The 27,636-nt window shown below is 49.9% G+C and overlaps 2 protein-coding genes across 16 annotated transcripts in view; one reads left to right on the top strand and one right to left on the bottom strand.

The window, feature by feature from the left end:
* The window catches only part of DNM1 (dynamin 1), a 67,398-nt gene extending 59,318 nt beyond the window's left edge, over positions 1-8,080 (top strand). For 2 of the 10 annotated variants that reach the window (XM_043988880.1, XM_043988879.1), the window contains exons 20-23: positions 1,333-1,574; positions 1,872-2,087; positions 5,207-5,242; positions 6,760-8,080. In XM_043988880.1, coding sequence (XP_043844815.1) covers positions 1,333-1,574; positions 1,872-2,087; positions 5,207-5,228 — 480 coding nt within the window. In that variant the 3' untranslated portion in view covers positions 5,229-5,242; positions 6,760-8,080. Of the gene's footprint in view, positions 1-1,332; positions 1,575-1,871; positions 2,088-5,206; positions 5,243-6,756 lie in introns of all 10 variants that reach the window. The other 8 variants (XM_043988878.1, XM_043988877.1, XR_006355016.1 and 5 more) reach the window with 7 other exon arrangements.
* A 1,340-nt stretch (positions 8,081-9,420) lies between these two features.
* On the bottom strand, positions 9,421-27,556 carry GOLGA2 (golgin A2). 6 transcript variants are annotated; one of them, XM_043982426.1, is made up of 27 exons: positions 27,402-27,556; positions 25,604-25,726; positions 24,904-24,984; positions 21,060-21,176; positions 20,693-20,736; positions 20,506-20,569; positions 19,522-19,581; positions 19,256-19,336; positions 18,322-18,360; positions 18,129-18,191; positions 17,959-18,052; positions 17,670-17,776; positions 17,181-17,239; positions 16,649-16,790; positions 15,335-15,424; positions 15,133-15,240; positions 14,912-14,999; positions 13,694-14,031; positions 13,167-13,280; positions 12,342-12,566; positions 12,187-12,262; positions 11,823-11,908; positions 11,396-11,608; positions 11,202-11,304; positions 10,881-10,987; positions 10,553-10,721; positions 9,421-10,445 (listed from the first exon to the last, which is right to left on the bottom strand). In XM_043982426.1, the coding sequence occupies exons 1-27, from the start codon at positions 27,447-27,449 to the stop codon at positions 10,219-10,221; spliced, it is 3,066 nt and encodes a 1,021-aa protein (XP_043838361.1). In that variant the 5' UTR covers positions 27,450-27,556; the 3' UTR covers positions 9,421-10,218. The 6 variants fall into 6 exon arrangements, with proteins under 6 accessions (XP_043838361.1, XP_043838362.1, XP_043838364.1 ...); XM_043982427.1 differs by having other exon boundaries at positions 13,694-14,028; XM_043982429.1 differs by lacking the exon at positions 21,060-21,176.
* Positions 27,557-27,636: the final 80 nt, after the last annotated feature.

The following is a 27,636-nucleotide window of genomic DNA, read 5'->3' as shown; positions in this document are numbered from 1 at the left end:
GCCGGATTTGAATTCAGGTACTCCTGACTCCAGGGCCGGTGCTCTATCCACTGTGCCACCTAGCTGCCCCTGAAACTCTTGAAGAACAACAGCATGTGCATAGATTGTGTCCAAGAGATACTGAACTTGTGAGCAGGGTTCCAGGTTTTCTTTCTGGTCAAGGAAGAATTCTTGTCCTGGCACTGATAAGAGAAGGCTCTGCCGTTAAATTATTTGCAGGCAGCCAACCATTTGTGTCACATCCTTTGTGACTCACTGTGTCTTAGCAGTGTTCCTGTAGATGTGCAGACCTAATGGGTTGTCAGCCTTCTCTATCTTCACACATATCCCTATTGCAAAATACTTTCTGCACATCTTCTAGATCTGTGCTTAAGTTTCTCAGCTTTGCTCGAGGACAAGGGTCAGCAAACTATGGTCTGTGACCAAATCCTGCCCACCCCCTGTTTTTGTATGGCCTCTGAGCTAAGAATGGTTCTTATGCTCTTTCTTGCTTCAGGACACCCCTGCTTATCTGGGATGTGGGTACAACCAGAAATCCCCACTCTATTTTTTTCATAACAGCCCCTAACATATCAATTCTTTGACTAGCTTTGCCTTCCCACAATTGCCTTTGACCCATTCACACATATATCCTAGATGACTTCTTATTCCCAACTCTCTTCTCCCTTCTGCCTTCTCCCCAACATCCCTCCTTGGACTCGGTCTCTGATGGTCTGATGAGAGAGATGTAGCCTCTAACCCATTCTGGACATTAGTTTTCCCATTCACAAAAGGAAAAGATTGAACCAGGGATTACAGTCAATTCCACCTCTGACATTTCATGTTCCTACATCTCTCAGCACTGACCTTGTCTTATATATACTGTATTCTCATGTTCCTTGCAGTTCTGGCATTCTGTGTTCTATGAGCCTTTGAAAATGTTTTGCCAAGAGTATTAGAGCTAGAATAATAATAGCTAACGTGTATTGCACTTTGAAGTCTGCCAAGTGCTTTTCATGTTATTTGATTCTCACAACCCTGTGAGGTAGGTACTATTAATATCCCCAGTTTAGAGAGGAAACTGAGAGGAGTTAAATGGCTTTCAGAGGGTCACACTGCTAATAAATATCTAAGGCAGGATTTGAATTCAAGCCTCCTTGATTCTATCTAGTTGCCTTGCTGACCATCCTTTCCTTTTATGGATGAAAAAACCCCACCAGAATCAGAAGGAAAAGTGACTTGTCCAAGGTCACTCAGTCCTAGTAGCATGTCAGGACAGGCTGGATTGGTTTTTGGCCAGCCCCAAAGCCCTCCCCCTTCCCAGATCTTTGTGTGCCTCGCCTCTGCTTTCAGACCAAGGACTTCATCCACTCGGAGCTGCTGGCCAACCTGTACTCGTGCGGGGACCAGAACACGCTGATGGAGGAGTCTGCAGAGCAGGCCCAGCGGAGGGATGAGATGCTGCGCATGTACCACGCCCTGAAAGAGGCCTTGGGCATCATCGGAGACATCAACACCACCACCATCAGCACGCCCATGCCGCCGCCTGTGGACGACTCCTGGCTGCAGGTGCAGAGTGTACCGGCCGGACGCAGGTACCAGGGGCGGGTCCGGCCGCCCCCTACCCCCGACCCACCCCGGGGCCGGAGGGAGGCGGGCTTTGGGGGCTCCCTGCGGAGCTAGGGGGACGGGCTCACCCCGGTCCTGGGATGCGGGGCGGAGCTTGCTCAAAGAAGGCAGGGTAGGGAGGAGCAAGCTGGCGGCTGGGAGGGGATCGTAGGCGGGGCCCGCTGAGTACTAGCAAGACGGGCACGACGGGCCAATCCGGGGTGCGTTGGCTCTGGGAGTGCGGTCATTCACCTTCCCGTTCCTTCTCTGTGCGTCCCCCGCAGGTCGCCCACGTCCAGCCCCACCCCGCAAAGGCGAGCCCCCGCCGTGCCCCCAGCCCGGCCCGGCTCCCGGGGCCCTGCTCCTGGGCCTCCGCCTGCTGGGTCCGCCCTGGGGGGGGCGCCCCCCGTGCCCTCCCGGCCGGGGGCTTCCCCTGACCCCTTCGGACCACCCCCTCAGGTGCCGTCAAGGCCCAACCGCGCCCCCCCGGGGGTTCCCAGGTGAGCGGGGGAGGGGCGGTCTAGGGGAGGGAACGTGTCTTGGGGTCCCCACCTTTCTGGAGTCAGGACAGTGAGGACAGAGTGCTATTTCGGGGACTTTGCCGAGGTCTGCCGGGCAGTATTCCTGTGCACGGGGAGCCCTTTGCACCCCCGGAGAACAGGGAAGGCAGTCGAGTTCTCCAGTGGGCAGGAAGAAACTGCCCAGAAATGCTGGGTCCAGGTTGGGGGGACAGGAATATAGCTAGAGGGAGAAAGCTGCCAGCCTCCTGAGGACTGGGGCGCAGCTTTCAATCTGCTATGATCATTTTAGACCCCCAATAGAAGGGCCTGGAAGGAGGGGGAGGGGTGTTGCCTGCCTGGCAAGGGTTCAGTCAGGGCTGTTCTATGCCTTCATCCAGTAGAAGCAGCGTGGATCTGGGGTCTTAGGTGCATGGCACTTCCTCACCTCCCTTCACTCATCTCTGTACTCCTCCCCTTGCCCAGTTCCGCTGTCTTTTCTCTGCAAGCTGATCTTCTCATTCCTTTCTCTCCTCCCTCCTCCGCTATCCTTTATACCTTGGTCACACGGCACCTGTACCCATCCCCATCCCTCAGTGGATGAGGAGGGACACTGGGAGCTGGACACCTCTTAGGGCTGCCTTGTGCTTCCTGGCTTGGATCGGAGGTGCTAGGGCAATGTTCATTCCAGCCCTCTGAAGCACACTGAAAAGCTTCTGCCTCCTCCCTATATAGAGAAGGAGGGACTTCAGTCTGAAGTCAGGCCTGGTGAGGGAATGCTTCACCACTCCCTAACAGCAAGGAAGCAGCCATTACTATTGATGCTTCCCCCTCCCCACCTCCCCCCAGTGTCCTTGAGTCTTATCAGCTGCTCCCATGGCCACCTCTGTTCAAATACCTGGCCGGCCTTTTGGGTCCCCTAGAGCAAAGGCCATGGCTGTGTGCAGTGGAGAAGGTATGTGGTGCCTGTGTGGGTGTGCACATGTATGAGTGTGAGAGAATGTCAGGAGTGTGTTTTCATATGGAGGACTGGAAAACAGGATGCTGGGGTTGTCCTGCTGCTAACAGGCATTTGAGCATCCTGACAACACCTTTTCCTTAGCCCTACCCCAGCATGTCCTATACATAGGAAAAGAGGTTCCAAATCTTCTAGTACATCTTCCTATCTCAGACCTCTTTTTCCTAAGGCAGACCCGCCTGAAATCTAACTTTGCTCTGATTTCTTTTGGTTCTGTTTACTATGTAAGGAACCAAAATTAGATCTGCAACATCAAGTCATAGTTTAGAAGACTGGATGGAGAACAGTAGCCTGTCTGTGTCCTACCAGGAGCTCAGGAGCTAATTATTATTATTGAATAATAATAATTAGCTCACCAGGAGCTAATAATAACTGTTAGGCAACCTTAATGATGATCTAACCCAACCCCCTTATTTTAGAGATGAGGAAATTGAGGCCAAGAGAGTCTCATAGCTAGTAAGTGACGGAGGTAGAATTCAAATCCAGGTCTCTTGTCCCCAAATCCAAGTACTCTTCCTCCTGTTCCATGCTGCCAAGTAGAAATCAGATTTGTTGGGGTAAAAAAGAGAGATAGAGAGAGATTAACTTCTTTCTTTGGCTCATGAAGACCAAAGGACAGGTCACCTGAGACTGCCAGGGTTCAAAAAGGGCTTCACCAGGCCCCAGGGCAGTGTTGATAGGGAACTGGCCCACATGGTTTCTACTTGGACCCCAGCCTTATGCTTAGAGAGTGCCTGCTCTCCAATAGCTCAAAATGTGTCTAAGACATAGGGGTCAATTGCGAACTAAGAGTGTGGTCCAGACCAGAAGTACTATAGGAATTCAGAGAAAGGAGGGATTTGAGGGGGCTGGAAAAAAAAATCTTCAGAGAAGTGAGATTTGAACTGGGCCTTGAAGGATTATGGGGGCAGAAGGAGAAGGGGGGATGGAATGAAGAGAAGGAGAATAGTGACTTGGGATAAGGCCACTTGAGCTTTGTCTTCATTGATTTAAAATTTAATTTTTAAAAAATACCCCCCCAAAAAACATTTAAAAAGTAAATTAGAGAGCATTTTCAGCCCTATTTTAGAGAGGTATTTCTTCTCCCGTCTGCCCGCAGTGGCCAGTCCTTTAGTATAGAAGACCCTTAGTCTCCTGGAGGACACTTTTTCTCCTTTGGAAGCTGCACCTTGACTCTGCCTCCTTCCCCCCCCACTCCCCCCCCAATCAGAAGCCAGACCTTCAGCATTATAGAAATTTCATGCTGTTCTAGGGACAAGCTTCCTCTCTAGGGCTGCATACCATGTGCAAAAAATTGCTAGTCAGAGCAGAAATGAGCATGGTCTGTGCGGGGGACAATGAGCTAGCCTCTACAAAGCAGAGGGTGCATGTAGGGGAGGAGTTGGGTAGCAGTCTGGGGAGTGTGGACTTACAAAAGGGCCACTATTTCAGGATCTGGAGCAGGCCTATTTCCTGTTGTCTCCTGGGAGGGTACATCTTCATACAGAGGGCATGGGGTCAGGCAGCTGTCTAGCCAGATGTGGCACCCCAGGAAAGGCCCCTTTCAGAGGTCTGAACCTCTAGCTCAGCAGCCTCTGGCTGGGGAGCCTGGAGCTGGGCATCGTTTCTGATGGGAGAGCAGCACCCCTGCCCCTGTGCCCTGAATCATCCCATTGGGGCTTCCTAGATCAAGTAGGCACTGGTGAGCAAAGGGAGTGTTTATGGGGAGTCCTATGACAGATCAGGCCCTGGAGGATGTGGGTTAGGGTGCGTGTCCCTCTGTGAGCACACCTGGGGAGCATCTGCACATGCCTCTGTGTGCCTGCTGCTCCTGGAAGGGCAAGCTTCTTTGTTGTGAGTAGGCCCACATGTGGGCTCCTGTGTATCTGCCGAGTGGATGCATGTCTGGGCCCCCTGCTGCACGCGCAGGCTAGTGAGAGCAAAGGAAGAGGACTTGGCACTCCAGCGGGCACTTGTGTCAGTGTGTGCATGCGAAGCTGTGGGCCTCAGTGCATGTGTGTGCACGTGTGTTGTGCGTGCGTGTGTCTCCCCTTGCCAACAGCCCAGCCTGGCCCCTTGCACTGATCACTGTGAACTGCCCTGTTGATTTCGTGTTGTCTTTCAGAATCACTATCAGTGACCCCTGAGGACTCCCGCCACGGTAGGTGCTGGTCTCCCCAGCCTGTGCTGCATGAATCAGTGTGTCCCATCCTCTGCCCCCTGATTCTTGCCCGCTCCCTGCCTTGGGAGGGGGCAGCCACAGAGGGCCAGGCAGAGGGCATGGAAGCCAGGCTCCCAGCTCCAAACAGATGTCCTACCCCAGCTCCAGATCTCTTCTTTCTACCCTCTATGGGCACTACCTCATCACCTCTGACTCATTCTCCCCTTTCTCAGCTATTTGCCCGCCTTCTGGGTCTCCAAGCTTCAGTGCCATGCCCAGGGAAGGCAGGGCAGGCAGGCACCCCTTTAGCTGAAGTAAACAGGGGCCTATGGGAAGCTGTCAAGGCCAGCACATGCTCTGTGCTCAGGGTTGCCTCCTGTAGGGTCTCTCCAGTGTCAGAGGACAGCGTTGGGAGAGTGTGGCAGGGACATAACCCCAGAGGCTGAGAGATCAGTTAAGCTTGGCCTTCTGGGGAAAGCTTGATTCTTTGGGGCTTGGCTCTGAGATGGAGACTTACCTCTCCACCCCCACTTCAGTATACTCAGCTCTAGAATAGCAGCATTTCTAGCACTATAACAAATACTCTTGGTCCCCACTCATGTTAAGCATCTGAGCAGTAGTAGCAGCAGCAACCCCAGGTGGTGAGACAGAAGCACTACCAGTAGCACCTGTGTCCAGTCCCATTTTGGAAAGCTCCGGGTCCCTTGGAGACTGCCTTCGGGATTCTTTTTTTGTTTTTTGTTTTTTTTTAAGTGAGGCAATTGGGGTTAAGTGACTTGCCCAGGGTCACACAGCTAGTAAGTGTTAAGTGTCTGAGGCCGGATTTGAATTCAGGTCCTCCTGACTCCAGGGCCGGTGCTCTAACCACTGTGCCATCTAGCTGCCCCTCTTCAGGATCCATTTTAACCTAATATCACTGGACAAGTGTGCTAGGGGTGAGGCCCATGTGAGTCACTCCAGGCTCTGCACTCCCTTGCTAAGGTTTACGGTCTCTTGTGAACACCATGCTGGTCTGTTAGTTGTACCAACTGTGTTCCCCAGCCCCAACTCTGCCCCTGAACAAGGTGGTTACACTGGAGACCCTTATATCCTCTCTACCAGTCACTGGTCTTATAGAGTCCTTGATCTAGCTCATTTGGGCTTATTGCTGCTCCAACGAAGCCTCCGATTGCCTACTGGTATCTCTTATGCCAGTGCCTGGGAGGGCATATGCTATCAAGGGCAGCATTGTCAGCCCTGACACGGTACTGTGCATGCCCCAGGGACAGAAACACCCTCTTGGGTCACCAGAAGGCAATCAGATCTTTGCCTGGGTACCCTGTGGGGTATTCAGCGGTTGGAGAAAGGGGGAGCAGCAGTCGCCTAAGCTGGTGGGCTGTTTCCTGGCTGCCTCTGATAGACGTCCCAACCCCTGCTTCTGGGCACTGCTCAGCCTGAAATGAAGCAGCTCAGAGCACCAATTACCTCTCGTACATATTTGTGCCCCACTGACTCTTAACTCTGCTTCTCCCCAGCAGGAAGGGCCCGGCCTCACCTACGCGACCTGCTGTCCCCCGACCGGCTGAGCCTTCCCTCTTAGACTTATAACCTTGAGGCCTGTAGGCCACCGGCACCCTTTGCATGATCACACTAAGGGAGGAACCTTTAGGTTCTCTGACCCTACCAAGGAGGCTGTCAATGCCTGAAGGGACAGATGTATCCTCAGCCACCTGCCCTTGGAGCCTCACCTTTAGACTTATCCCTCTTCACCCAGTGTTTTCCAAGCTGGATGCTTGCTGGGTGGGGTAGAAACCATGGAGCTGTCTTAAAACAGGGATGGACGGCAGGGGCCCTCTGGGCTCCTTCAGGGCAAGCAGGATTAGTCTGGGCCTGTGGGGTTGTAGGAGGCAGAGCATGTGATTAGCAGCTGCTGGTGTGGTGCCTTGGGTGCAGTGAGTGTGTGAAATGGAGAGTGTATGTGTGTGTGGGGAAATGTTGGCCCTTTGGTGGGGAGGGTGGAACCCGACTAGGCTCCTCTCCCATCTCCCTGCCAAAGCCCAGTTTCTTTCTGCTAATTCTGGGTGCCCTACCTACCCTTTCCATTCCAGTGCTGCCTCTCCTTTCTCCTGGCAATCCTGTTCCCTTTCTGTCCTGCTCAGTTGTTACCAATGGTGGGGTGGGAAGGGGTTTGGTCACATCCATGGTTTTCCTGCCTTATCAGTTTTCTTCCCCTCCTTTTCTTTCCCTCCCATTTTCTCTTCAACTGCCAGCCGAGCGGGTCAGGCAAGTCCATCCCGTCCTGAGAGTCCTAGACCCCCCTTCGACCTATAACCAGCTCCCTCCTCCTCGGTGACACCCTGTCCCTAATCCTCTTACTGCTGTTCTGTGACTGATGGTGGCTACCCTCCCTAACTTCTTCTTCATGATTTGGTCTGTCATAGTTGTGAGCTGACATATATCCAGGTGTGACATTAGTGAAAACCTGTGCTCAGAAAATGCCCCCTCTGTGGTATCTCTCCCACCCAAAACTTCTATAAATATCTATAAATACACATACATATATAATATATATATATAGGAACACAACCTTGCTCCGGTTGGAAATCAAACCATCTGCTGTCCTTGTGGTTTTGTTGCCCAAGTAGAAGGGGATGTTGTTGCTCTGGATTCCCTACCCCCAAAAGTGTTCCATCTGCCTGGATATTCCTTGAGCCTCACTGTCTCACCCATGCCTGGGCCAGCAGGGCACCCCCCCTTCCCGTGGATGTGTGGGTGCTGCACCAGTGACTACTACAGTTCTGTCACTTCTATCTGTTGCGCTGTCTCCTGGCTGAGAATAAAACTCATTTCTGTATGACACCAAACTTGCCTTGGTTGGGATGTTCTCTGTTGATTAGGGGGGTTGGGGGAGTGAGGTCTAGGGTGAAAAGGAAGAAAGTAGCACCAGGTGCTGACTTGGGAGAGGGGGTTCTTGTCTTCTCATCCAGCACCTGTGAACCCTTCTAATGGTTGCTCCAAAACAGCAGCTTCATCTGCCAAGGAATGAATGAGAAGTTCTTCCAACCTAGACTTGAAAGAGGCATCCTTGGCTCTGGTCTTTAGGAGAACCAGGGATATAGTGTGATATAGCTGTAGCACCAGAAAACAATGAGTAGAAAGCCTTTGGCCTGGAGTCAGAAGGCTTGGGTTCTGGCTCTGTCACCAATTTCTTGGGGGACCTGGGGTGAGTCACTTTCCCCTTCTAACAAATGATGGGGATTGGATGAGAGGATTTCTAAAGTCCCTTCTAACATTCCTGACTGAAGGCCTTTTCTGGTCCAGGGGCTTCAAGGCCTCTGGCAAGAATAGCCTCATCCTGAATGCACATCCAGGGAGATTTTTTTTTTTAAGGTTTACAGAATGAAATTAATGCAATCACAAAGGACAATTAAATTTGTCAAACAGAAACTAAATTTTACTTAAAAATACAAATTTAAAGAATGCTACAATACCACTTTTTTTTTTTAGTGAGGCAATTGGGGTTAAGTGACTTGCCCAGGGTCACACAGCTAGTAAGTGTTAAGTATCTGAGGCCAGACTTGAACTCAGGTACTCCTAACTCCAGGGCTGGTGCTCTATCCACTGTGCTACCTAGCTGCCCCTTATAATACCACTTTTTGAGACAGTAAGATGATGGGCCTCAGGCATGTGCTGTATGTGTGCCTGTCTCTATCTCCTAGGGCAGTAGACCCATCATGGCAAGATAACTTCTCCCTCTGCTGGTGGGCCCCAAAGAAAAGACCCATGGCAAAGCAATGGGTAGAGTCTAGGTGGCAAAAGGGCAAAGAGGAAGGCAGCAGGGTGGCCCATATTACTTGAGGTGGATGGAATTAAGGACGGAACAGTTAGGCCTATAGTGAGCACAAGTCAGTGCTGATGTGGTCAGGGAAAAGGGGTGGAGAATCAGCTAGACCAGGGCTTCTTAAACTTTTTCCACTTGCAACCCCCTTTTTGCCCGAAAAATTTTTATGCAACCCCTAGTATATAAAATGGGTACACATAACCTTTTACTGTTGCCAAATTTTTCACAACCTCCACATTCAGTTATGCGACCCCATATGGGGTCACAACCCACACTTTAAGAAGCTAGGAGCTCTAAGACCCAATGACAAATTAGCCTAGGAGCCACAGGGCAGGAAGACACAGGACTGAGAACATTGGCTGAATTCATTTATTCCGAAAGAGAAAAGCAAAAGAAACAGGAGTCGAATCACCCAGGAACTAGAACCCCGTCCCCTCTTCCTTCCCCTGCATTGTGCCACCAATAAATAGTTTCCCGTTGCCCCCAAATAATTATTAGAACATTACGCTCCATATTAAACCTGTCCTGCTTCAACGCTATCATACAGGGTGGTAGCCAGCTCAGGGGTGTCTGCCCTGTCGGCCCAACCCCAAGAATATACAAAATGTTACACAGATACAGTATGTACACTCAAGGGTCACAAAGCTCGCTCCCTCACCCAATGGAGCCCCTGCCCCTTCTGCTGCCCCATCCCATTACCCGTTGCAAGCCCTGCTCACCCTGATGCCCACCAAAAGTGCTGTCTACTAACTACCACCCCCAAGGACCAAGATGATATGCCATCTTCCATGAGGTGGTACCTTTTTGCCCCCCACCCACCAAGTATCCCCAGCCACTCCCTGTCCCCCAGAGAGGTAAGCCAAGCCCCAGGCCTTCCAAACAAACTGCCTTTATTCAGCCACTCGCTCTCCATTTTGGCTGGAATGAAATAAGACTCAGGCCTAGGGAGGGATAAACAGCCCTGTGGGGTGGGCATTGAGGGGCCCCACGCTAACCTGTGTACCCTCCTCACTCCAGATGCCAGGGGTGGAGAAGGGGACCATCATTCCCTTGAGCCCACCTAGCTATTCTAGAGTTGGAGGTGGGGGGGAGGGGGACAAAAGGTCCTTCTGCCCTTGGCTTAGGGCCCAGTCCACTTCCTCCTATGACCCCATTGTTAGATAACCATGATCTTCACCTCATCATTCTCATCAGCTCGGTAGAAGAAGGGGATACAAGGGTTTTCTCCCAAGCCCCCTGCCCGATCCCTAGGGTTCTGGATCTCCCGCAACAACTGCATGATCTGTTGGGCTGTGGGATCATCTGGCCGAGGCTGGCTCAAGGGGGTCTCACTCACAGCAGACACAAGCTCCGTTTCATCTGCCAGGCTCACTTCCCGGAGGCCTGGGAGAGACAAGGTTTTGAGACTATGGCAGCCTATAACTCACCCCCATTGCTACTCTTAACCCCAAGAGTCTGCTCCTGTATCTGCTTTCCCACGTTCCACTCACCCTCTTTGTCAGGAGGACTGAGATCCGGGTGGCCTTCAGGGACAGGGTTAGGGCTACTCTCTCCAGCAGGCCCTGAAGGTGCCTGGGTGACAGCCAGGAACTTGTTGAACCATTCATTTCGCTCACCCACTAGTCGTAACACCAACTCCTGCAGTTCTAGAAGCTTCATCTGGCAAGGGGAAAGGAGAGACTAAGGTACTGAGCTCTCCCCAGCCTGATTCCACTTCCTAATCTAGGTACGAAGGTGGACAAAGATGCCGAGAACACAGAGGACTGGCTGGGGTCCTGAAGTGAAACCAGTCTCTCCTTGTCAGGAAGGCCTGCTAACCTTCATCTCTTCTTTGTCCTGGGCCAGCCGGCTGATATATTCCTCCTTCTCTCGATGTCTCTCCTTCAACACAGCCCTCTGGCTCTGGTATAGTGCAATGTATTCACCTGGGGTAGGGATAGCAGGATGTCTGATTCAGATGAGACTTCAAGACCCTGGGCTCCCTGACAACAGAGCATTTAGCCTGCTTATGTCACTCATCCTTACCTGCCTCTCTCCATCAGTCAGACCTGTCCCCTCCCCCACTGCTACCTAGCTTATTCCCCTCCTCCTCCCTCAGCACATCCTTCCTTCACTTCTGTTACTAATTGCTCTCCTCACCAATGGTATCTGTTTCTCCAGAGAGCTGGATACACCGATGCTCTAGTTCTTCTACTCGTTCTTGAAGATCCACTTTCTCCTGCATCAGTTCTGTGAATCGGGCCTAGGGCCCCAAAAGGGTCAGCTCCTCATTGCAGGAACACCAAGCTTGGGTTCCTCCCTAACTCTCCTCTCTGCACACCTTGAGAGCTCACCTGCAACTTCTCCATGGCAGCCTGCAGCGCCTGGTGCGCTTCCCTGGGCACACTGTCCCCACTCAGCCCTGGGGAGGAGGAGCTGGGCTGCTGCTGGGGCCGGGCCACCTCCCTCGCCAGATGCTGACATCGCAGTCGCTGTTCCTTTAGCTGCTGCCACAGCTGATTCCTCTCTTCTTCCATACCCGACAAAGCTGAGTTCAGAAATGCCACCTGGGGCCAGAGAGGTGGGAGTGGGAGAGTTGGTGAGAAGCACCAGCACAGGCAGCTTTGAAGAAGGGCAGAAAGGCCTGGGGGGAGGGGGAAGGCTATGGAGCAAGTACCTATTAGAAGGTAGGCAGTCTGGTGGTACTGGGAATCTTAGCTAGAAGTAGGGTGTGGAAGAACATATCATAGAGCTGGTGGACAGGGAGAAAATCATGCTCACCATGGCCTCCCGACTTTCAAAGTCCTCAGGGATGCTTAATGCTGGTCGAGGAGCATCCTCCATTTCTTCTTCAGTCGCCAACTCATCTGTTGGGGGTAGCCAGAGAGGCAGCATGATATAGTAGGAAGAGTACTAAACAGCAATTAATGCCCCACAGGATTCTAATCCTTGACCTGCAAAGAGGGGCTGGCTGTGTGCCCTTGGGCAGACTGCTTCATCTCTCTGGGTTCCAAGTTACTTATTTGAATGAGGGTGCCAGACCAAGATGCTCTCCAAGGTTTCTTCTAGCTCTACTGGTCAATCTAGGGTTCTAGGAAATGTCCCCCTTAGGCCATCTCCTGGAAGGAGTGGGGGTGCCCCTCACCTTCCCTGGGTTCTGGCCTAAGACTGAGCCGGGCCTGCAGCTGCTGGTTTTCTTGGGTAGCGGCCTCCAGGCGCTCCTGTTGGGGGGAAGGGATGATGTCAGCTTCTGGGCCTCCCACCCCTGCCCCTTGAGGAGGGAGCCAAGGGTTCTCTTACCTGAGTCTGTAGCAGTTCCTGGTGGGCCAGGTCAGCCGCTATCTTCCCCTGCACTTCCTCATGCTGCAGCCGGTCCATGAGCTGGGTCTGCAGTAGGAACTGCTTGTGCAGTTCGTCCTTCTCGGCGGCCAGCTGCTGGTAGGCTGCCACGTATTGCTGCAGGTGGCCCAGGTACTGATCCCGCTGCTCCTGTAGCCCCTGGGCTTCCTGGCTCTTCAACTCCATCTATGAGGGGGCACTACTGAGGTCCAGCACCCAGTGAGCAGTGGGGGTGGGAGGCCCTGTCCACAGCCCTGTCCAGCCTGACCTCCAGTCTCTGGCCTTGTCTTGGGTGGAGCCCTCCTAGGGGGCAGTCAGACAAATGCCCAGCTCTTTCTCACTTTTAGAGCCAGGGAGGGAGCAACAATGGCTGTGCCTGCTTTCTAAAGATTGTCCATCACTGCCTACTGCCCCCATGGTTTTAACAGCCCTCTGGGAACTCAAATGCCCCATACGACATCTGTACCTTCTACTAGTTCCTCCCCATCCCGCTTCCAAGCTTCGCCTCTTTACCTGGCCCCATACCCAAAATCATCCCGTCCCTGCCCCAAGATGGAACAAAAGTCATTCAGGTACCTCTGGCCACTTTTTGATCACAACCAACAGCTCTGAGTGTCTATGTGACTGTGAATGGTACCTATCATGGTGCCTATGTGTTTGCTGCTCTCTGCCCAGCCAGCCCCATCCTACAGGCCCCACAGACTGCTCCACAAGTTCAAAGAACCCTGTTTTCCCCACCCCTTCGCAAAGGAGGCTTATCCAACACTGGATGATATAAGGCATTACCGTCTCCTTCAGCTCCCCCAGCTTTTCCTGTAGCTGCCCCAGCTTCTTGGCAAGTTCCTTCTTGACGTGTTGCTCTGACTGCAGAGCACTTGTTACCTCCATATTCTCATTGGTCTGGAGATATGAAAGACAGGAAGCAGTCACTAGGAATCCAGTGACAACTGGGCCCAAAGGAAGGGGCCACAGTATACAGTGTATACTGGGGTCACTGAGGTTGGTGTGAGATTGTCAGACCTGACAACAGATACGGTTGGTTAACAAATGAGGTTCATCCGATCAGAGGATCTGGGAGGTAAGGGAAGTTCATGTGTGGACAGGAGAGCAGACTAGGAGCCAGGAGACCTGAGCTTTAGTCCTGGCCCTGCCACTTACTAGCTGTGCTCTCATGGAAGTCGCTTTTGCCTTGTGGCCTCAGCTTCCTCTACAAAATAAGGGGAGCTGAGCTAGGCAGTCCCCGAAGATCCCTTCCAGGTCATGGAAGGAGGGAAGGGCAGGGGAAGGGGGGTGGGGAGGGATGGCCCACATACCAGTTTGACAAAGCCGTTCTGCAGCTCTGCCAGCTGCTCCTTGAGCTCCCGGTTCTGGGTGAGGGCCCGGCTGATGGTGGTGCGGTCGCTCTGCATGCTCTCCAGGATCTGTTCCCTCTCAGCTGCTTGCTCCCCCCACCGCTCAGCTGCCCGTTCCAGCTCCAGCAGCCTCTCTTCCTGCTCTCGGTTTAGGCGGCTGAGGCCCTCATTGTCCTGTACCTGGGCACGAAGCTGCCCCGACAGGCCCTCGAGCTCCTTCCGAAGTTGCTCTGCCTCTTCTTGCAGTCTTTGCTCTGCCTCTGAGGGACCAGCTGGAGGCTCTGGGACTGGGGGTACTGCTAGCAAAGGGAAACACAAGGAATTCCCATTGCTCCCCATCCTCAGGCACACAGGACCCTCCATCAGTGCCTTGGCCCTCAGTTTCCACCTCTTGCTGCTTAGGGTTTGGCTAGAATCAAAGAACCCAGCAGCCAACTGTCCTAACCCCTCTGGGACAGTCAGAAGGGACAAGGACTTATATAGAGCAATTCTGAGATAGGCAATAACTCTTAAAAATCCTCTTATAAGTATTCTAAAACTCTGGTTTTTTTCAAATAAGTTTTTCACTTCTTATTTCATTTTATTTTTATTCTTACAACCATGTGAAGTAGATAGGGTGTTATCACTCCCATTTTATAAAAGAAGAAACTGAGGCCTGGAGAGAAAGGGCTTGCCCAACATTATGTAGTTCACTGGTGGAAGAACTAGAACTCGGGTCTTCTGACTCTTGGCTAAGATTCCCTAGCCAGCTGAAGCTAGAGGTTCTGCCAACTTAGAACCTTTCCACCTGGCAAAACTGTTTAAGAGATGTCCTTAAAGTTCAGATCACAAACAGCCTGTGACAAGGCAGTAGTAACAGAGACAGTTTTCCTGTTCTCAATCGCAAAGGGGAGAGCTTTGATTCTGAACTGAAAAGTCCATGGCATTCCTGACTGGAATACAAAGGGACAGTTGAATGCTGGGCTCTGTTTGCAGCCAGGCCCCAAATTTCCAGTCTCTGAGATGGAAGGGTTCCCTGCCCCACTCTCCCATCCAGAGCTCTAAGGGTGTCACTACCTGCTAGCTACAAATAGGGATGGGGGGAGTTCACAAGAGCACAGCATCCTGACCACCAAAGTGTCTCACTCCACCACTGTGTCATGTGCCACCCCCCTCCCTCCTTTCCTGGCCCCAGCCTACCAGACTGGCTCTTCAGTTCAGCCAAGCTGGTCTCTAGCTCCTGCACCTGGTTCACACTGTGTTCCTTCTCCTCCCCCAGAATCCGCACCTGCCCACAGCATAGTAAGGAGAAATGATGAAGGCAGAAATGAGGACATGAAGTTTTACTTCCCCCAACTCTCCTCTACACTCCCAAGCCATCCCCTTCTTGAAAAGTCCTCAGATTATCCTGAAGTCCCAACCTGTTCCGAAAGTTGCTGCACCCGCTGTTGCCAGATGGTGCCCTCCTCCTTCAACTTCTCTGCATACTGGTCTCTCTCTGCTTGGAGCTGCTGCAATGATTCCAACAGCTGGGAGAAAGGAGAGAAAATAAATTGGAGGGAGATGGCCATGGGTAATGTTAGTCACCTGGGAATCAACCTCCTTTCTCTCTGTCCTGCTCACCTGGCCTACATGGGTCTCCAGTTGCATTCGCTCCTCTAGGGCCTGCTGCAGCTGTTGGTTACTATCAGGGGCACCTGATTGGCTGGAAAACTGGATGGAAAAGAATCAGAGAGGGTCAGAGCCAGGGCCACTCTGAGATAAGGGTCAGCAGTGAACCCCTACCTTATAGCCTCTAAGTCAGGTGTAACAGAGACCTAATTCAGAGCTGATGAAACAAGGATGAAGTAACCTGCCCAAGCCACACAGCTAGTCAGTCAGTGGCAGACTAGGAACTGCATCTAGCCAGCAGCCCATGTCAGAGAGACAGGAGTTTTCACAGACTGCAAGCTTGACGAGTCAGCTGTGTGACAGGGCAACCACAAAAATGCTCACATGATCCTGGGTTGCACTGACAGAAGCAGTATCCACAAAGAGGAGCGTAGAGCCCTTTGTACTTGGCCAACATATGGTGTATTACATCCAGTTCTGGGCACCACATTCTAACTAACTAGACCAGGGGTTCTCCTCTTCATGTCTGCAGAAGTCTCTAGACCCCTTCTGGAAATAAGGTTTTTAAATACATAAAAGGAAATACAGAAATTACAAAGGAAATCAATCATGTAGAAATCCAGTTATCAATTCCAGATTAAGGACCTTGGAAGCAGAACATAAGAAAAGGAGGGCCACAGGCTGAGGGGAGCAGAAAACACGCCACAAGAGAATTTGTTTAAAAATCTGGGGATATTTAGCCTGGAAAAATGAAACTGAGAGGGGATGTGATAGCTGTCTTTGGCTCAATTAACTCAGAGGGCAGGACAAGGAACAGCGATTCAAAGATAATGGGCAGGGCAGCTAGGTGGTGCAGTGGACAAAGCATTGGCCTTGGAGTCAAGAGGACCTGAGTTCAAATCTGGCCGTAGACACTTGACACTTACTAGCTGTGTGACCCTGAGGAAGTCACTTAACCCTCATTGCCCCACCAAAAATAAACAAATGAATGAATAAATAAATAAATAAAACAAGGATGATGAGCAGCAGACTGTGACTTCATATAAAAAAAAACACACAACAATAAGAGCAGTCAGATGGAATGGGCCGCCTCAGGAGCAGCAGAGTTCACGATCCTCCAACTGGAAGCTTTTCACATGTCACTGACTGGTCAGTGACGTGGCAAAAGAGATTCCTGTTCAGGCACGGGTTGAACTAAACCAAAGCTTCAGCATCTTTCCTCTAAGCTCTGCTGCTCAGCAGAAACCCCCAGCCCACGCCAGACTTCCGGGGCTGGGCAAATGGCTGAGGGGGCCTGAGTTCTCTGGGATACCTCCCTGGTGTTACCTGTTGCAACATCAGCTCTGTCATCTCCAGCTTCTTGTGCAGCTCCTCCACCTCCATCTGTGTAGCTGCCTTCTCTGCCACCAGCACCCGGAGCTTCTCTTCTAGCTCTGAGTGGTGCTGCTTCAGCTCCTCACTGCTCTTGCTAGGACAGGCACCAGGGTGGGCAAAGGCAGGGGGTAGAAGAGAGGAGTGTCAAGGGGACCACTGGGAACACACATCACCACCCTCTACAATCTCTCCAAAGACTCACAGAATCTTAAAGTTTGAATAGACTATGAATATTATTCATTCCTTTATTTCACAAATGAGGAAACTTGGGCCCAGAGAAGGGCAGGAAGGAACCCAAGTCATTTATTAAGTCTGTGTCAGAACTAGATCAGGGCTCCTAAGCCCAAAGTTCTCTGGAACACGAGGTTTTGGTCTCTAATAAGGTTTCGGTCAATCCTCCCCATGAGAACCAGACCTAGTCCACAGCCCCTGCCCGCTTCTGCACTGAGATCCCCATGTCTTTTTTTTCTGCTACCCCACTGACCTGTGCTTGTATAGTTCCAGTTTGAGAGCATCCCGCTCCTTAGTTAACTCTTTGTTATACTGCAAGAAGAATGAAGGCAATGAGACAGCAGGAGAGAGCAAAAACTCAGGCAACTGCTTTTGATTCATGCTGATAATAAAACTTTATATTATAAAGTATTTCATATTTTCCAAAATGCTTTCATACTCATGATCTCATTGGAACCTTATAACAACCCAATAATGAAGATGGAGGGGAGGGGGTCAGATGTTATGCCCATTTTATAAAGAGATAAGAGCCAGAAACTAAGCGACTTTCTGGTGGTCACACAGATATCTAGTGCCCTAGATGAGAACTGAATCCAGGCTGGTTGATTTCTAAACCTAGTGTTTTTTCTAATATGCCACATGTTACCTGCTCATCCAAGGACCTAGGCTACACAGCATGAACAAGAGACTCCCAACAGCTACTGAGGAGCAGGAACTGGAGTTAACTGTGAGGTAAGCTTACTCTGTCAGCCTGCTTCTGCTGTGTGGACACAGAGGAAAGTGTCCGCTCTAACTCCCCAACACGCTGCCGGGAGGACTGCAGGCGGCTGGCCAAATCTTCTGACTCTCCTAGAATGAGATGGGATAGGAGTAAGAGCAGGGTTTCCTTCCAATTCTAAGACTATAAGGTGAGAAAAATACATGGGGGGGTCAACTACAGAATGGAAAAGGATGGCAGAATCAAGGAATGGCATAACCAAGGGAAGGGAGCTTTAGGATAGCTTTCAATGGGGACAATCACCCTCTTCTACCTGATTTCTGTCGGGCAGCCTGTTGTGTGTGGGCCAGAGCCGTTTGTAGCTCTGTCTTCTCTGACACAAGAATCCCAATGGTCTGGATATGAACCTTTTAAGAAGAAGAGAAGGGTAAGAAAAAAATGTCTATGGGACAGCAGGAACTTTGCCTTCTCACATCCACTTACCTGTAGCTGTTCCCTTAGGGCTCCCTGCTCCTTGGCAAATTTCTGCTCAAATTCTTTCTTCTCCTGTGGAAGAAAGGAGGTGATCAATTACTAGCAGCAGAAGTGTACTGTCAAAGGAAGCCCTTCTCACAGATGACAGGTCTGCAACAGGCTCTAATCTAAGACACCTGTACAAGATGCACAGTCATTTTACCTTCTCCAACTGATCCAGGGCCTCCTGGTTCTGTTGTTTCTGTGGGAAGAGCAAAAACAAGATGTTGTTTTCCTAAGAAGTGTCTAGTGCGTCCATGCTCCCCAAGCCACTGAACATAGGAGACAAAGAAGTACTGGAAGAGGAATGATGGAAGGACAAATTCCCAGGACCTAGACTGGACTCTTTATTTTTCTTAAGGGTCCCCTGGGGTTTCCCAAGGAAGTAGTGGTTACTGAATATACTATAATACCTAGGAGGCCAGCATGTGGATAACAAACTGTCTATTCTAGAGGACAATCATAGGCACCTCTAAAAAAGTAAGCCCACATATGCAAGGCCTTGCCTGCCTTCTGGAATAGGAACTGAAAGAGAATCACAGAATCATAAAATTTTGGACTTGAAAGGGGCTTTAGATAATCTAGCCTGAACCCCTCCCATTTTATTTTTTACTAGGAACTTAACTGTCAATAAACACAAACATTTCAACACATAAAACAGAACAAAAGAGGACTATATACCCTCATTTTACAGAGAAGAAAACTGGGTGAAGTGTCTATGTAAGGTCACACTGATGCCATGTAGAGGCCAACTTTCAATCCAATGCTCTTTCCACCCTAATACCTCTCAGAGAAAGTGGGAGAAAGGGCAGATATAGTAGGAGGGTCTAGGGAGCAACTGGGAGTGGGGGGTTGGGGGGTTGTTAAGAGAGTAGCAAACAGAAATAGCCATGCTACATGCTCAATACCTCAGAAACCTTACAGTGGAGAACTCATCCCCATTCTTTTGGGTACCTTAGCTGAGGCCACCCCCAAATCCAAAGCTCTCTCCTAGCTCCAATAATGGCTGGGATCTTGCTCTAAAGTCTCTAGGGAAGACTGGAGACTTAGACCAAGGTAAGAGAAGTTGTGACCAGGGGACCATGCTGGGATCTTACCAATTCCTCTATCTTGCTACCGAGCTGTTTGTTTGTTAGATTGCTGGAATCCAGGGCTACTGCTAGCTCTTGATACCGACTCTGAGGCGCATGCAGAGAAGAGGAAGAAACAAAGGGAGAATTGGGACAGAAGTGGAGAGAATAATCATTAGCATGGGGGAACAGCTAAGATGGTTTTACTGGGTACAGGACACTCTACTCCCCACTATAGCTAAAGATAAGAGTCTAGTCTTTAGCCTAGCTCACCAAAGGCCCTGGGCACTCACCTCCAGGTCTTTCGTGTTGGTAGAAGACACTGGAACCTCCCCATTGATATAGGATGTGGACTGGAAGAAAAAATTTCAAATGGGTTTTTCCTTGACCTCAATATTTCCCATATCCTCCAACTTCCTTTTCTTTTACTTACACACACAAATATACCCACACAGCCACATCCACATCCTCTCTTTCATTAATTAGCTTGATCCCTTCTCTCTCCAATCCAACGGCCTATTTCTTCTGGCCCATATATTCCTTCCCCACCTAATCCTTTTAATCTACTCTTTCCACACTAATACATTCAGGATTCCAGTACTAAAACTGAAAGAGAACTAACTTGGAGATCCTCTGGTTCAGGAGTTCTTAGCCTGGGGTCTATCAACTTGTTTTAAAAAAAATTTTGATAGCTATAATTGGTTTCCTTTGTAATTCTATTTTGTTCACTTAAAAATATTATTCTGAGAAAGGATCCACAGGTTTTACCAGCCTGCCAAAAAGAAGTTAAGGGCAGACTGAGAAAACAGACTGGGAAAAAAGTTAAGAGCAGGAAACTGAGGTCCAGGAAGGTGACATTAAGTGACCAACGTCACACAACTAATAATAGCTAGCATTTACACAGTGTTTTATGGTTTGCAAAGCAGTTTACATAACTTATTTGAGCCTCATAGTAACCCTGGAAGGTTAAGTGCTATTATTATCCCCATTTTACAGATGAGGAAACTGTGACAGAACAATTAAGTGACTTGACCAGGGTCACACAGCTAGTAAGTGATTGAGGCAGGATATGAATTCATGTCTTCCTGACTCCAAGTCCAATATTCTATGCACCGAATAAAAATAGAACTCAATTTCCCTGACTCCCTACACATAAATACATCATAAATACTAATCACCTTTACTGTGTTCTCTCTGGTCCTGCCCAAAACTTCCCAGACCACATGATCCTTCCTTGCCTGACCCAGCATGTCACCCTACCTCAATCCCCACACTACCTGGGAAACGAGACCATTGAGTTGTTCTGAGATCTGCCGCAGACTCTCAGTAGAAGACAGAGATCTGGAAGACATGCATAAAGGAAGTTCAATACAACTGGGTGGAAAAAGAATGGATACAAAGAATAAGATGACTTGGATTCCAAGGCCTGTCTCTGGGAAACAACAGCCCCTGATAGACACTTACTTGCTTTCATCCATAGGACTTGGACCGTTCTCAATGTCACAGTTCTGTGAGGGAAATAAAAAAGGTAGGGTCATATAACTCTGGTGTAATTACCAGTCAGGGACAGAATGGGTTCTGCTAATTCCAGCATCCCTTCCCTCCTATCCCAAGGGCAGCCAAATGGGATAGAAAGCCACAGACTTGGACTCACCCCAGACTTGGGCTCACTTAAGCCAGAGGAGTAGATCCTTTGACTCTGGGAACCAAGCTACCCAGGGAAAGGCAAGAGGGGAAGAGTCCCAAAGTAGTACATGTTATCGATAGGTATGATGCTGTCAGGGACAAAATTGAGATGCTGGCCAAGTGGGATGGTTTAAGAAGCACAAACCTGAGGCGAGGCCATGCTAGTGGGGCAGGGGGGACTGGTACGGGGGGAATGGGCACTGTCAAAGGGCACGGTGACATCTGCACGCAGCAGGGCAGGAGCAGCACTGTCTCTGGATGCCTGTTACAGAACAGAGCAAGGGGGTTACAGTGACATGCAGGGAAGGGGAACACTGTCAAATCTCTGGGTAGAGATAGGATGTGTGCTAAGGGAGGTGGTGAAGGGAGAAAATAAACAGATGCTTTTCAATCAGGGAATGCCCCTTGCAGTAGTCAAAGTAATGGCTGCATTCTCCAATCCAGGATTTGGGCTGAGTGTCTATCCATTCTATTCTCAGGTCCCTCCACAAGTGAAGGGTTACAGTGCCAGAGTTCACAATAGGGACAGCACAATCACTTTCACATCTATCTTCTTCTCTCTAGAACCCTGAGAAGATGCAGCAAAAGGCTCTAAACTCTCTGGCAGTTACAGTGCCAGAAAAGGAGGGCAGAATGTCGCCAAAGGCAACACTTTCCAAGAAATCTAGTTAACGTTCAGGAGTGACCCTGGCTCCTTTTGGAGTCTCTCTCTTCTGCCTGCCTGCAAGTGAATCTCAGTTATGATGAAACAGATGCCACCATGCTTGGCACACCTACTTCCTATATCCCCTCACTCCCAAGCTAGTTTTCTGGAGCCAGGTCTTCTCAGAGAAATCGCCTAACTAGAAGTACTGAGAACAAACTGCAATCATCTCACCACCATCACTCAAACCTCTCATCTCCACAATTCGAGGTGCAAGAAAAACAATGGCATGGGGGCGGCTAGGTGGCGCAGTGGATAAAGCACCGGCCCTGGATTCAGGAGTACCTGAGTTCAAATCCAGCCTCAGACACTTGACTCTTAACTAGCTGTGTGACCCTGGGCAAGTCACTTAACCCCCATTGCCCACGCAAACAACAAGAACAAAAAAAGAAAACAATGGCTGCCCAAGTCCACACCCCAGACGCCCAGAATCTTGGAGGTTTCAGATCTTTCCTCTCAGAGGCAGCAGATCCAGAGCTCTATTATAGACAGAGACCAGGTGTCCTACTGAATAATGTACAATCTCTTTTCCTTCCCTAACTGGATTCTGCCTAACCTTACTCTAAGCCTCAACCTCTGAAAGAGATTCAACTCTAGTTCAAAGCTCAAACAACTACCCGTAACTTATGTTGGCGATGTGGTTGGGCTCCAAGGGACCTCCACCTTCTTAGAAGCTCACTGAGAGGAGAGAAGAGAATGGGATGGCCTTTAACCAACCAAGCAAGTGCAGTTTGGACAGAAGTGGGGATGGAGTGGGAGATATGGGAAATGCATCTGCCTGGGGAAATTTCAGCATGGAGAGGAAAGGAGAAGCATTTCTTTCTATGGAGAATGGAGATGCTACCTGAATTTCCAAAACCCATTTAACTCTCCTGATACATAAGAGGAAAGCGAAGACTCAGTAATGGGCAAATGGTTCCTTCGACTGGTTTATTTCCCTGTGCTATGATCACTGTCTCTTGGGCCTGGTTTTGCCCTGCCATTTTCTATGATTTTTTTGTCCTCTATTAGAACAGATGGGATGCTATTTATTTTACAGATGAGACAAATGAGTTTCCAGAAAGGCTAAGTGACCCAAGCCAAAGTTACAGGGACAGGTTGTAATTGGCAACACTGGGATTCAAACCAAGATCCTCAGACTCAAAATCCAGGTCTTTTCCCACTACATCACTAAGTTATTGCACATCTGTAAAGGATGGTTAAAAATGTATTACAGATGTTTCCACCTTTTCTTTCCCCAACCAATGCTTCAAAGTTTCCAGAAATTTTACAACTCTGATGCTTGATGCTTTTGGAAGTAGAGGGTATGGGAAATAAGAAAGAAACTGCTAAAAGAGAGAGCACAAAGGAAATGCGACTTGGGTAATCAGAGATTTCAAAAAGCCTCTCAACTCTCAGAATGTTTTGGTTGTACCTCTTTTAAATATGTTATATTCTATTTTGTGTTGGAGTTACTTGTCTATAACTCCACTTTCCCCTCTAAGTCATGTCTTATTTGGCTTTTATCTACCTCAGTGCCTAGCACTCTACCTTGTAGAGAAGAGGTATTTAATACATGTTAAATGAATGCATTTCCAAAAGGGGGGGAGGGAGAGGGAGGGAGAAGTGACCAGGAAAGGAGGCCACGTACCCAGTCACAGAATAAACCTTAGTAATCAACTAGTCCAACCTTCTTCATGATCCAAATTAATAAATATAGGCCCAGAGAGTAAAGTGCCTTGCTTGAGGTCATACAACTCCTTAGTGACAGAGTTGAGTTTGAACCCAAGTTTCCTTACTCCTATGTATCAGTCTTTCTTCTAACACCACACTGTTTCTTCCCCAAGTAGACAAGATAAACCATATTATCTCTCCCTGCCTGGCTAATTAAGAGTAAGAAATTTAGAAAAACTAAAATATCAAGTACTTTGCTCTTCTTCATCAAAGCCAACAGTTGACCTTCTCCATTCCTTTACCCATGACCATCAGAAATAAGATCTGGCCCCAGTTCAACTTCACTTCCCAGGTCTGGCAATCTCTTGGGTATGCTGCCACAGAAAGAAGTGCCAATATCACTTCCTGATGTGGATCACCTGCTAGTTGGTTTGGCAGAAGAAATCTCATGTCCAGGAGGTGGGAACCACCACCCATTCACCTTCCAACTTCACCCCAGGGAATAGGCTGAAACCAGAGCTGGCAATCCCCCCATCAATAGCTTGATCTGACTTCCTGCCCAATCACCAAGGAATCCTGCCAATTGGTATCCTAACTACAGCTGGTAGTGCTCATCAAGACCAAGGAGGCAGTTTTCTCAATCCCACTGGGGCATCCACTCTGTTGCAATTTGGGCTGCAATCCAACCAACCCAGGGGCCTATTCTCTGGAATGCCCTGACAATCTAGACTAGGGCAGCCATTTGCCCAATCTTCCTCCACGCCTCCAATCACTTTCCTCTGTTCTTTAATGTCCCTTCTCTTTTACAAGCAGCAAGAAGCACACTGCCTCATTTCCAAGGCTCTCCAGCCCTCTGCCCACTCCTACCTCTCTTTGTATCACAGCATCTCACCCTGCCCACCCAACAAGGCTCCTTTTCCTATGCTTCAACCCTTTCTTTATGGGAAGACTTTTTAAGGCACCTCAAAAAGGAGAAGGGACTAGCCATCTTCTACAAAATTCTCAAGCTTAGTGCCCTCCAAAGGTTATTTACAACATTGCTCTACCTGGAAACACTATAATCATCTCAGACAGATGACCATCAGCTTATCCTTTTTTTTTTTTTTTTAGTTTACTCTTATAAAAGCTTTGGAACAGCACGTCTACCAACCAGCCTGTTTAACTGTCACACCTTCCCTCCAGAGAAGATGGTCCCTCCTAAGGTCTAACCCGAATTACTCCAGTTACAATGTAAATCCATCTTCTCTTTCTTTATCCCAAACCAAACTACATCTACTAATTCTCAAAAACCTAACATTTCTTCATCCCACCTAAGCTGGAGAGATGGTCTGAGGACAGACCCCAGGGTATTTCTTACATTTGGTATAGTGACCAGCAGAAGACAAATTTTCTGAAAAAGATTCTCCTGGCTCTACTACAGAATACATTTCACTTCCTCCTAGAAAGGGGTGGGAGAAGGGGACAAACATAGCCAACCAAGTGGGTGAATGTGAAAGAGTAATCAGGCTGCCATGGGTTAATGACAGTAACAGAAAAATCAAGCAGGAGCTCATCCCAAAACCCAGAGAGGTTTGGGGGGGCATGCAGAGCTGGGAAAGCAAGCCAGTGAGAGGGGACCTCGGCACTGTCTCACCTTCCGCTTGTCCAATGGGGGTAGCGCTACCCCATTGGAACGGTTAAGGTCGGACACCAGCACCTTCAGAATGTCCTGAATCTACAAGAGGCGAAAAGGGAGAAACAAAAAGGAAGAAGAGAGAAAGAGAGGCGGCTTAGAGGGAGGAGACAGAGTTGGGAAGGGGGGAAGGGATGGGCCTGAGGAAATGGGGGTGAGGATGGGGACTGAAGGTAGCTAGGGTGAGGACCTAATCCATAGACAAGGGTTGGGGATAGCCTTCCTAACATCCACCTTTGGCCTTGCCATGGGCAGATGTTAATAAAGTCCAGAAGATTTGGTGAGAGGTTCACAGAATCATAAAGTCCTAAAACAATAAAGCTAGAAGGGATGTCTTGGATTACCTAGTATACCTCTTTTACTTCCTTTAAACTGAGGTTTAGTGAAGTGACTTGCACAAGTCATACCGTGAGTAGCGGAAATGGGATGAGAACCCAGATCTCTTTGGTTTCCAATTTCCAGGTCTTTCTAATATATTACTTCATCCCCACCATGACTTTGCTTGTATTTCTTAGAAGGAAAGGCTGGTGGCCTGGTGCCGTTTTCATTTGTAAGGCTTCTTCTGGGGATGGGGTTAAACTATTGGCTGAGTCAGGTCACCAGCTCAAAAATCACCCCTTTTCTCCATCTATCCAAGGGAGTGTTTCTAGATAAGACTCACATCCTCAGGAGAGTGTCGGCCACCAGATGGAGGAGTCTCGGGGTTATTGCCATCTTTTGTTTTCCTTTTCTTCTTGGCTCCTGCTGGGGTACTGGGGCTGGTCTTCTGTTGATATTCCTTCAACTGCAGAAAGAAAAAGGTTAGAGTTGGAAATAGTAAGGGTCATAATCCAGGGTCCAGAACACTATTTCACCAGGGGAGTGCAAATTATACAACAAGGTGAGCTCAAGAAGAAAGCGTGTTGTGCCTGGAAGATTAAAGAGCTAGGTTTGAATTGCAACTGAGGAATGATTCATAGCTCAGATGCTCAGTTTTCTTAATAAGTCATACTTCAATGGTGCTTTTAGTTTTACAAAGCATGTTAGTTGATAAGAGAAGGGGAAATGACTTGCCCAGATAATTAAGTGTGAGAACCTGTACTCAACCTCAGGTGATCTAACTCTAAGTCCTCAAAAGTAACTTCTCTCCCAACCCTAATAGAATTCCTCCCATTTTAAGTTCTCTCCATTCCTTGATAGATGAGCATATCATATCCCAGAGGACACTGAATCAAAAGGATTGTGGTTCCAGGAATTCAGGTAATAAGAGTGTGTGGTAGAAAGCTGAAAAAAGAAACCATGGAGCTTTCAAAAGAGCTGGAATGTGGGCAGAAACAATCCTCTCGTTCACTTTTTAAGTATGTTTTGAATCTTTAAGATCATAAGAATCAAGAAACTGGATAAACTTACTGCTCATCATCAATGTTAGGTCTCTGAGTTTGCACAGTGAGGCGGTTATTCCAGGTCTTTGGGCTTCCTCTGAAAGTATGAACCCCAGGGACTCAAGAATTTCCCCAGAGGTAGTAATTTTAAAAATCCTGCCTATTTTCCCAGGCCAGAAGGTTATAATGACAACTTGGGAAGGGGGATGGTTACCTAACCTCATTCCAAATCCTTCCCACGAGTTACTCCAGGAGAAACAATTATCTACTCCCCCCCCCTCCATATTACCCTATATGTGGTCCTTCCACACATACCTTCCCCCATTATACTTCCAACCCCTACCCTCTCCCTAACTCTGAAACCCTGGTCTGAATCTGAGGCAAAGGGGAGTCCGATCCCGGGGGTTGGGAAGGGTGTAGAACAGGCTGGAAGAGGTTTGGGAAGGTCCCCGAGGGAGGAAGTCCAGGAAGGCGTCGGATTCCCACAGGACGGGCGGGGCGGGCCCAACAGCTGGCTTGCCCAAGCCTTCACCTTGGGGCCCCTCCAGGGGTGTCGGGGTTTTGGGGGTGGGGTGGGGTGGGGCGGGGGCTCCAAGGGCGGCAGGGCGAGGAGGGGGACATCTCCCTCCAGGCACCAGCTGTGTGTGGTTGGGGGGAAGGCCTTTCCGGGAGGCCAACAGCTGGGCCTGACGTCACGGGCCCGGGCCCGGGGAGAGGGTGTCACAGGCCCAAAGTCACCAAGGGGGCGGCGGGGGAGGGGCGGGGGGCGCCAGGAATTTGAGGAAGTCCGGATGCGGGGGGGTTCGGGGCGCGGGACCTGAGGGGTTCAGGAACAGGCACCTGCGGGACTGGGGACGAGGACCTTGAGAGGATCGAAGAGGGAGACTGGGTGGGGGGAGTCCTCAAGGACCGGCGGGGGAGACCCGAGGAAGATCAGGAGGACGATCTGAAGGGATCCGGAAGGGGATCTGAAGGGATCTGAGAGAACCAAGGAAAGGCTGGATCCGGGAGGGGGGGGGTCTGTCAGGGCCCAGACGGCGCGGAGGGAAGGGGCGGGGCCGAGCTCGCAAGTGTAGGGGCCGCCTCAATAGCATTTACCTTCTTTTTGGCCGCGGCCAATTTGCTCTGTCTGGTCTCGTCCGCCATCCCGGGCCGGGGAGGGGGAAGGCGGGGGGGGCCACATCACCGTGATCCCGGCAACCACCGCGGCATTCCATCCGGCAGCCACCGCGCCGCGCCCGCTCCTCCCATTGGGAGGGTGAGGGGCGGGGTCGGACAGCGCCACGCTTCCCAGAGTCTGCGACTGCGCCGGCCCAGACCACTCGCGCGCGCG

Source organism: Dromiciops gliroides, chromosome 2, assembly GCF_019393635.1.
Source record: "Dromiciops gliroides isolate mDroGli1 chromosome 2, mDroGli1.pri, whole genome shotgun sequence".
Classification (NCBI taxonomy): Eukaryota; Metazoa; Chordata; class Mammalia; order Microbiotheria; family Microbiotheriidae; genus Dromiciops; species Dromiciops gliroides.
The sequence above is the reverse complement of the archived record's forward strand: the minus strand, read 5'-3'. Positions and strand labels throughout refer to the sequence as shown.

Bases quoted from the DNA above. Each gene is read 5' to 3' on its own strand.
- GOLGA2 (XM_043982426.1), bottom strand. From the start codon at position 27,449: ATGGCGGACGAGACCAGACAGAGCAAATTGGCCGCGGCCAAAAAGAAG. The intron at 20,737-21,059 runs GTTTGTGCTTCT...TTTCCCTCACAG, and splicing joins CTAGCATGGCCTCGCCTCAG to AACTGTGACATTGAGAACGG. The intron at 13,281-13,693 runs GTATGTGGGCCA...TCATATCTCCAG, and splicing joins AGAACGGCTTTGTCAAACTG to ACCAATGAGAATATGGAGGT.